The following is a 9,897-nucleotide window of genomic DNA, read 5'->3' as shown; positions in this document are numbered from 1 at the left end:
TACCCTCATTGTGTGCAATGCTCGGCCCCTGTGAAACTCACTCAGCCGGAGCCTCAGCCACTGGTGGGACCCTCGGCCTTGGTAGAGCCACTGGCTACCACTGTCCAGGTGGCAGGGACAGAGTTTGCAGTGTTGGCTGACAAACTTTCTGAGTCACTTTCTCAATCCATGGCTCAGTCTATGGATAGATGGTCTGCTAAGATACTTGAAGCTTTGCAGCACAGACCGGTAACACAGGCCCCGGGCACTGTTGAATCATTGCCCCCAGGCCCCCCTCGGTTGGAGCAGCAAAGTGCTCCTGGGGTGACTCCTAGGTCCCACGGTGAGGACTCCGACACGGACCGCAGTCCCAGACCGGCTAAGCGGGCTCGCTGGGAGCTTCCCTCGACTTCATCACACTGCTCAGGGTCTCAGCATGAGGACTCTCTGGAGGATGAAGCGGATGTGGCAGATCAGGGCTCTGAACCTGACGCTGCTCTCAATCTTGATACACCTGAAGGGGACGCCATAGCAAATGACCTTATAGCGTCCATCAACCAGGTGCTAGAACTTTCTCCTCCAGCGCCTCTGATTGAGGAGTCAGCTTCTCAGCAGGAGAAATTCCAATTTCGTTTTCCCAAACGTACACGGAGTGCGTTTTTCGATCACTCCAACTTCAGAGATACAGTCCAGAAACACCGAGCTTTTCCGGACAAGCGCTTTACTAAGCGCCTTAATGACACACGTTACCCCTTCCCCACTGACGTAGTTAAGGGTTGGGCTCAGTGTCCCAAGGTGGATCCTCCAGTCTCTAGACTGGCGGCTAGATCCATAGTAGCAGTGGCAGATGGTTCATCGCTCAAGGATGCCACTGACAGGCAAATAGAGCTCCTGATGAAATCCATCTATGAAGCCATAGGCGCGTCTTTTGCTCCGGCATTCGCAGCCGTATGGGCACTCCAAGCTATCTCAGCTTGTCTGTCTGAGATTAATGCAGTCACACGTGCCTCTACTCCGCAGGTTGTATCCTTAACCTCTCAGGCGTCGGCTTTTTCGTCCTACGCCATGAACGCCGTCCTGGACTCTGCGAGCCGTACAGCGGTAGCATCCGCCAATTCAGTGGCAGTCCGCAGGGCCATGTGACTACGCGAATGGAAGGCAGACTCTGCTTCCAAGAAGTTCTTAACCGGTTTGCCATTTTCTGGCGACGGTCTGTTTGGCGAGCAATTGGATGAAATCATTAAACAATCCAAGGGAAAGGACTCGTCCTTACCCCAGTCCAAACCAAACAGACCTCAGCAACGGAAGATACAACCGAGGTTTCGGTCCTTTCGGCCCTCAGCCAGGTCTCAATTCTCCACGTCCAACAGGCCACAGAAGGGCCAGAGGAACTCGGATTCATGGCAGTCTAAGTCACGTCCTAAAAAGACTGCCGGAGGAACCGCCCCCAAGGCGGCCTCCTAATGACTCTCGGCCTCCTCAAACCGCATCCTCGGTCGGTGGCAGGCTCTCCCGCTTTTGCGACGCCTGGCTGCCACATGTCCAAGACCGATGGGTGAGAGACATTTTGTCTCACGGTTACAGGATAGAGCTCAGCTCTCGTCCTCCGACTCGTTTCTTCAGAACATCTCCGCCCCCCGAGCGAGCCGAGGCTCTTTTTCAGGCGGTGAGCACCCTGAAGACAGAAGGAGTTGTGATCCCCGTTCCCCTTCAGGAACGTGGTCGCGGTTTTTACTCCAACTTGTTTGTGGTGCCAAAAAAGGACGGATCATTCCGTCCCGTTCTGGACCTCAAACTGCTCAACAGACACGTGAAAACCAGATGGTTCCGGATGGAATCTCTCCGCTCCGTCATCGCCTCGATGTCCCAAGGAGACTTTCTAGCGTCAATCGACATTAGGGATGCTTATCTCCACGTGCCGATTGCACCAGAGCATCAGCGCTTCCTGCGTTTCGCCATCGGAGACTAACACCTTCAGTTCGTGGCTCTGCCTTTCGGCCTGGCGACAGCCCCACGGGTCTTCACCAAGATCATGGCAACAGTGGTGGCAGTTCTACACTCTCAGGGACACTCGGTGATCCCTTACTTAGACGATCTTCTAGTCAGGGCACCCTCCCGGGTAGCATGCCAACACAGCCTGAATACTGCTCTGGAGACTCTCCAGAGGTTCGGGTGGATCATCAATTTCCCAAAGTCACAATTGACTCCGACCCAATCGCTAACTTACCTCGGGATGGAGTTTCATACTCTCTCAGCGATAGTGAAGCTCCACGCTGGACAAACAGCGTTCACTACAGACAGGGGTGCAATCTCTCCTTCAAGCCCAGTCACACCCCTTGAGGCGCCTCATGCACTTCTTAGGGAAGATGGTGGCAGCAATGGAGGCAGTTCCATTTGCGCAGTTTCATCTGCGTCCACTCCAATGGGACATTCTCCGCAAATGGGACAGGAGGTCGACGTCCCTCGACAGGAACGTCTCCCTTTCTCGGGCAGCCAAAGTCTCTCTTCAGTGGTGGCTTCTTCCCACTTCTCTGTCGAAAGGAAAATCCTTCCTGCTCCCATCCTGGGCTGTGGTCACGACGGACGCGAGTCTGTCAGGGTGGGGAGCGGTTTTTCTCCACCACAGGGCTCAGGGCACCTGGACTCAGCCAACGTCCTCCCTTCAGATCAATGTTCTGGAGATAAGGGCAGTGTATCTAGCCCTAAAGGCGTTCCAGCCGTGGCTGGAAGGCAGGCAGATCCGAATTCAGTCGGACAACGCCACGGCAGTGGCGTACATCAATCACCAAGGCGGCACACGCAGTCATCAGGCCTTCCAAGAAGTTCGGCGGATTCTGCTGTGGGTGGAAGCCACAGCCTCCACCATCTCCGCAGTTCACATCCCGGGCGTAGAAAACTGGGAAGCAGACTTTCTCAGTCGCCAGGGCATGGACGCAGGGGAATGGTCTCTTCACCCGGACGTGTTTCAAGAGATTTGTTGCCGCTGGGGAACGCCGGATGTCGACCTAATGGCGTCACGGCACAACAACAAGGTCCCGGCATTCATGGCACGGTCTCAAGATCACAGAGCTCTGGCGGCAGACGCATTAGTTCAGGATTGGTCGCAGTTTCGACTGCCTTATGTATTTCCTCCTCTGGCACTGCTGCCCAGAGTGTTACGCAAGATCAGGTCCGACTGCCGCCGCGCCATCCTCATCGCCCCAGACTGACCGAGGAGGTCGTGGTACCCGGATCTGTGGCATCTCACGGTGGGTCAACCGTGGACACTGCCAGACCGACCAGACTTGCTGTCTCAAGGGCCATTTTTCCATCTGAATTCTGCGGCCCTCAACCTGACTGTGTGGCTATTGAGTCCTGGATCCTAGCGTCTTCAGGGTTATCTCAAGCGGTCATTGCCACTATGAGACAGGCCAGGAAACCAACGTCCGCCAAGATCTACCACAGGACGTGGAGGATCTTCTTATCCTGGTGTTCTGATCAGGGTTTTACTCCCTGGCCGTTTGCTTTGCCCACTTTTTTGTCCTTCCTTCAATCCGGATTGGACAAGGGTTTGTCTCTCGGCTCTCTCAAGGGACAAGTATCGGCGCTTTCCGTGTTTTTTCAAAAGCGTCTAGCCAGGCTTCCGCAGGTACGCACATTCCTGCAGGGGGTTTGCCACATAGTCCCTCCTTACAAGCGTCCGCTAGAACCCTGGGATCTTAACAGGGTACTAACGGCTCTTTAGAAACCACCCTTCGAGCCGATGAGGGATGTTTCTCTTTCACGTCTTTCGCAGAAGGTGGTCTTCCTAGTGGCAGTCACATCTCTTCGGAGAGTGTCTGAGCTAGCAGCGCTGTCATGCAAAGCCCCCTTCCTGGTGTTTCACCAGGATAAGGTGGTTCTGCGTCCGGTCCCGGATTTTCTCCCTAAGGTGGTATCTCCTTTTCATCTCAATCAGGATATCTCCTTACCTTCCTTTTGTCCTAATCCAGTTCACCAATGTGAAAAGGATTTGCACTTGTTAGATCTTGTGAGAGCACTCAGACTCTACATTTCTCGTACGGCGCCCCTGCGCCGTTCTGATGCGCTCTTTGTCCTTGTCGCTGGCCAGCGTAAAGGGTCACAGGCTTCCAAGTCAACCTTGGCTCGGTGGATCAAGGAACCGATTCTTGAAGCCTACCGTTCGTCTGGGCTTCCGGTCCCTTCAGGGCTGAAAGCCCATTCTACCAGAGCCGTGGGTGCATCCTGGGCATTGCGGCACCAGGCTACGGCTCAGCAGGTGTGTCAGGCGGCTACCTGGTCGAGTCTGCACACTTTCACGAAACACTATCAGGTGCATACCTATGCTTCGGCAGATGCCAGCCTAGGTAGGCGAGTCCTTCAGGCGGCGGTTGCCCACCTGTAGGAAGGGGCCGTTTTACGGCTCTTTTTATTCAAGGTATTCTTTTACCCACCCAGGGACTGCTTTTGGACGTCCCAATTGTCTGGGTCTCCCAATGGAGCGACAAAGAAGAAGGGAATTTTGTTTACTTACCGTAAATTCCTTTTCTTCTAGCTCCTATTGGGAGACCCAGCACCCGCCCCTGTTCCCTTCGGGCTGTTGTTTTTTTGTGTACACATGTTGTTCATGTTGCATTGTTCTTTGGTTCATGGTTTAGTTCTCCGAACATCCTTCGGATTGAGTTTACCTTAGACCAATTTATAAGTTTCCTCCTTCCTGCTTTGGCACCAAAACTGATGGGCCCGTGATGCACGGGAGGGTGTATATGCAGAGGGGAGGGGTTACACTTTTTAAAGTGTAATGCTTTGTGTGGCCTCCGGAGGCAGAAGCTATACACCCAATTGTCTGGGTCTCCCAATAGGAGCTAGAAGAAAAGGAATTTACGGTAAGTAAACAAAATTCCCTTCTTTCCCTATTAAACTAAAAGAATCACCTCCTGCAGCTCCTGGGCTGCATTCTATGAAGGTGCACCTTGGCCCTGACTCCCCTTCCAGACCCCAAAAATAACTTTATAAAACTTGGCCGTTAGGTATGTGAATTACCTTGGTTGGCCAGATGGGCGGGCTCATTTTCTGCTCCTTTATCCCCCTCCTGCCGCTGATCGGTCATGCACAGCGCCGACCTCACCAGCGCCATGCTCGTACCTGCCCATAATCTCGCGCCTGTGCATTTAGCTCACCGGTGCGAGCGAGGGCAGCTATGTTTTCTGTTCTGGCTGCGATATGGCAGAGCGAGATTTGAAAATGTGACAAGGAGGATGACTGAGGGCGTCATCCCGTCAATCAAGGAAGGAGGATGGCGATCAGCAGCAGGAGGGGGATAAAGGAGCAGAAAATGAGCCCGCCCATCTGGCCAACCAAGGTAATTAGCATACCTAACTGCCAAGTTTTATAAAGTTATTTTTGGGGTCTGGAAAGGGAGTCTGGGCCAAGGTGCACCTTCATAGAATGCAGCCCAGGAGCTGCAGAAGGTGATACTTTTAATAGGTAAAAATCTGGAAACCGGTTCCCTTTTAAGTACCGCTGCCCTCGCCAGGCACATACACTGCCAACTTCTTAATAGTTGAACATGGATTCGCTTTACTTGACTTTAAATGGATAATGTGGAGTTTTTTGTGTCCTCTAAAATTGCACTTTTTGGGAACATGAATGTTCATGACCACTGCTGACTGCAGGCAGCTACTACTAAACAGTACTTATGAAGTTGTTCTGCCTCTACACGAGCCCCCGTCTGTAAAACTCTGGTCACAGATCAAGCTAGAGAATGAATTGACAATTTGCTATCCAGAGCATCCATCTGCACAGAGGACCACAGATCAGCGAGTGATGGAGTTCAGGATCTAGCCGCTGTCTGTACTCGTCCCTCCAATAGATTGTACGCTAATATTTGGGCCTCGGTGGTGGCATTTTTCTTCCTTGTCTCATATATTATTTTTTTTTATTCCAGATGTTCCTGTGTGGTCAAAGCTAGAATCTGGCCATATCCCATCAATGCAGCAACTTGTCCAAATTATTGATAATGAGATGAAGTTAAATGTTCACATGGATGCGATTCCCAACCACCACCGCTCGTAGCCACATTTTCCAGCACCAGATTCATCTTGTAAGTATATGGATGTCGCTAACCTTCCTATGGGTTTCTGCTGAAATAATGTCACGAGTGAGGGAGTCGAATATTCTCTGCCAGTAATTAGCAAAAAAATAGGGAAGGGCATAAGAAATATGAAGACCTGCTATTAATGAGGTTACCCAACCGGTTTTCTACATAGTACTGGGATGCAATGTCTCCCATTTCTGTGGAGCGACATTAAAAGGGGTGGTCCAGCACCTAAAATGTTTTCTATGTATCGATCCTTACACACTAACCACTCTTTAATTTGCTCTATTACACTACCCTACACCTCTACCTATCTAGCTAATCCTGAAGTGTGTGCGTTTTTGTTTTTCTGTACTTCATGTGATGTTTTGTTTTGGAATTTCAAACTTTGTCACAGGAGGCTGGGGCTGCACTAACGTCCCCGCAGCATCCACCACCCCTCCTGGAACTGGTTGTCAATAGGGGGCAGCATTGCAGTTACTTACTAGTTTTTTTGGGGGTTTTTTTACATCGCTGCCCTCTGAAGACCTCTTGGATCCATGTTGACAGATACTCTGAGAGATTAGCGCAGCGCCGTCACTCCGCTCCAATGTCACTCCGCTCCAATCTCTACCATAGCTTCAGTGAAAGACTGAGATGGAAGCAGCACCGCCCCACAACTAGCACAGCCAACAAACGAATTGTCATCAGGGGCGTCGCTGGTGTCACTGCTTCTCTCAACCCTCCCCCATGAGGAGTGTCACTGATTGTACAATGACGTTACATAGGTTGAAGAAAGACTTGGGTCAATTGAGCTCAATCTTTCTCCACCAATCATACATTCTGTCACGGGATTATAACCCACAAAGTCAATGGTACTGCGGAAATCATCCAGCCCTTTATTAAAACCTGTTATACTGACCGCCATTACTACCTCTTGTGGTAGAGCAGTCACTGTGGAACGCCAAAACTGTAAAGAACCGTTTCCTATTTAGCTGCTGGAATCGCCGCCTGGTCCTTAGTATTGTCTTTGAAAGGGCATAGGTCATGTGCCAGTCCTTTGTATTAACCACACATGTATTTTATATGTAAATAATATCTCTAACTAGACATTTTTTATTTTTTTTATAAGTCAAAGAATCTCAACTTTTCCAACCTCTCATCTTATGATGGTCAGCCTTTCATTTTTTTATTTTATTTTTTTGCAATCTAGTTGCCCTCCTTTTGAACTGACTCTAACTTCTGAATGTCCTTTTTAAAATGTGGAGCCCAAAACTTGATCCCATATTCCAGATGTGGCCTTACAAGTGCTTTATAGAGGGGTAACAATACGTTTGGATCACGGGATCTAAATCTTTTTATATACACCCTAAAATCTTGTTTGCTTTTGCAGCTGCTTCTTGACATGTCCTGCTGCTCAGCTTGCTTGTAATCAGAATCCCCATGACCTTCTCTTGTTCTGTAGTCTATTGAAAGCCTTAATTTGTTATAGTTGTTAGGCTATGCGCCCACGGGAGCTCGCATCTGCGAATATATCCGCAGGTACGTCCGCAGGCTTCCCGCAGCAGCTCCACGGAATCCGCAGCTATCCATTGCTGCGGGATTCCAGCAAAATATCTGCGGTAAACCTGCGGACATTTGTGTGACTTACCCGTGGAAGTCCTGGCCTCTATTTCCTGGCTGGACATCCGCAGGTATTTCCACAGGAATAATTGGCATGCAGTTACGTGCGGCTGTGGGACATCTGCAGCACCAGCCGCACATACCGCAGCACGTACCGCAGCAAGGACACAGCTCTCCCTATGTCCCATAGGATAACATGGGGAGTGTCTGTACTTGCGAAAACGTGCGGATTTATCTAGAAAATCCAGATAAATCCGCAGGTTTTCTGTGGGTACATAGTCCCGTGGGCACATAGCCTTATAGTTTCAGTGATATGTCTCTCTCATTATATTGATTTGAATGTGTTACCAGTATTTTCTCTGAACTGTAAAATGATCATTACATGTAACACAAGTCCCAGAAAAATCCCTGTCACATCAATTTTCCTCCCCCGTGATCACAGGAAAGATGTGCCTGATTTTCTCTGACTGCCCAGGACAATTTGCAACGCAGTTTCTGAATTATAGCTCTGGTGTTTAAGAGGCATTGTCCAGTCTCCGAAGAAAAGTCTACAATCCTTCTATGTGACTGCCAAATCATGACCGCCTGCGATGCTCACACAGTTGCCATGATCTGTTCTTCCCGATGCAAGCTTGACTACATGTACGCAGTTTGCACACTTGCAGTCATATGTTAAATAGACTTGTTTCCTTTACTCAAGTCGTCACGTGACCACAAGTGTGCACATGGCATTTGACTGCCTACTCACACTAAGGATATAGGGGAATCATGACTGTGTGCACATCGCACGCTATCAGTTTGTCATATAGTGACCAGACAGCCCCTTAACTATGACACCATAACTTATAGGTTTTATATTATTAGACTCCAATTGTAGGGAACTTGCATGATATAAAAATGTGGTAAGTTCATATTCGGAAAACCAAATGACTATCCCTCCCCTGGTTACACACTCCCATTTATGAATCTCAAGCATGGAAGCTTACAGCACATTATTCCGATGTGGATCTTCCCTATCCACTACCTGTTTACTAGAGCCCTTTGGTGCCAACACCCTGGTAGTGTGTGGAGTAATGCCAGGGCCAGAGTAACAGCATTAATGTTTTCCAGCTACATTGAGTTGCCCATATAATGGTGCTGGCCGATATGCTGTCAGTGTGCGGGATTATTAATGTAGCTACCTGCGACTAACGAACCTCTATTTCTAAACCTTGCAGGCATGACGTGAGCTTTCCTGAAGGTGTCAGCGGGGCTGGTGTTTATGAAGGCTCGCACTGAAGACAGCTCCTGTTAGTGCCGGCTGGATGTCTCCGCCATCTCGTTGTACCTTTTGAAGCTCTACATGCGAGGTTTCTCTGAGTGCTGCCCTCTTGTGGAGTTTTACAGCCACACTGCAATGAAAATTGTGTAGATCCAACCACGTTTTTTGTTTTAAAGCCATTTTCATGTTGTTCCATACGTCACATAATGCTGGCATTAAACCTTGTTTTCTATTCATCATTTACAGTGTTGGAATAGGTTAATTCATTTTCCTGAGATTTTTGTCTTTGATATCTAATTTTTATAAGAATCTGTTCTTTTTATAGTTTAAAGTGAAGCTCTAGCAAAAAAAGAAAAGACTCCAGTAATCGGCTACTGTTCGTGTTTAGTTCTCTGGATGTTCTGTATAATAAGATTATATTGCAGATCGCTAAGTTATTCTAAATTATAAACACATTTATCGGCATTTGAGATTTATTGGTGACCGTATGGAGGATGGAGCTAGCCTGTTGTATTCGAGTTACTGTAGAGTTTTTAAACTGAGCCTTTCTACTAGTCCTCTTTACAGACGATGCAAATTAAGTTAAATAAACCTACCATTAAAGTAAAACATCAGAACGTGTGTGGACTCCATTTGTTATTAATTATGTTTTTCTTATGTGGCACAATCATACTCTGCAGCACTTTACAAATATATAATTGTGTGTGTATATTATATATATCGCATTTTGGACTTCCGCATTAAAACAAGAGTCCTTAATCTCTTTTTTGTTTTAATGCGGAAGTCCGAAACGCGTTAAGTTTCCATGGATTAACACCTCTTTCGGTTTCACGGATGGAACTTTTTTAATATTCAAAAATAAAGTTTGGATGATTTTATCTTAGAAGAGGTTGTGCCGGATCTTTTTCCTTTCTTTCCATTACTTCTAACCGGCTGGGACTTACCGGTAGATTCCAGGCACCCGCAAGGACCAGCAGCC

General features: G+C 48.6%; 1 protein-coding gene across 1 annotated transcript in view; it reads left to right on the top strand.

The window, feature by feature from the left end:
- Positions 1 to 9,535, top strand: part of SELENOT (selenoprotein T) — a 40,563-nt gene extending 31,028 nt beyond the window's left edge. The window contains exons 5-6 of the mRNA XM_075340757.1: positions 5,906 to 6,061; positions 8,875 to 9,535. Of these exons, the coding sequence (XP_075196872.1) occupies positions 5,906 to 6,033 (128 nt within the window). The 3' untranslated portion in view covers positions 6,034 to 6,061; positions 8,875 to 9,535. The remainder of the gene's footprint in view (positions 1 to 5,905; positions 6,062 to 8,874) is intronic.
- The last annotated feature ends 362 nt before the right edge of the window (positions 9,536 to 9,897 follow it).

Source organism: Anomaloglossus baeobatrachus, chromosome 3 (assembly GCF_048569485.1).
Source record: "Anomaloglossus baeobatrachus isolate aAnoBae1 chromosome 3, aAnoBae1.hap1, whole genome shotgun sequence".
Taxonomy (NCBI): domain Eukaryota; kingdom Metazoa; phylum Chordata; class Amphibia; order Anura; family Aromobatidae; genus Anomaloglossus; species Anomaloglossus baeobatrachus.
The sequence above is the reverse complement of the archived record's forward strand: the minus strand, read 5'-3'. Positions and strand labels throughout refer to the sequence as shown.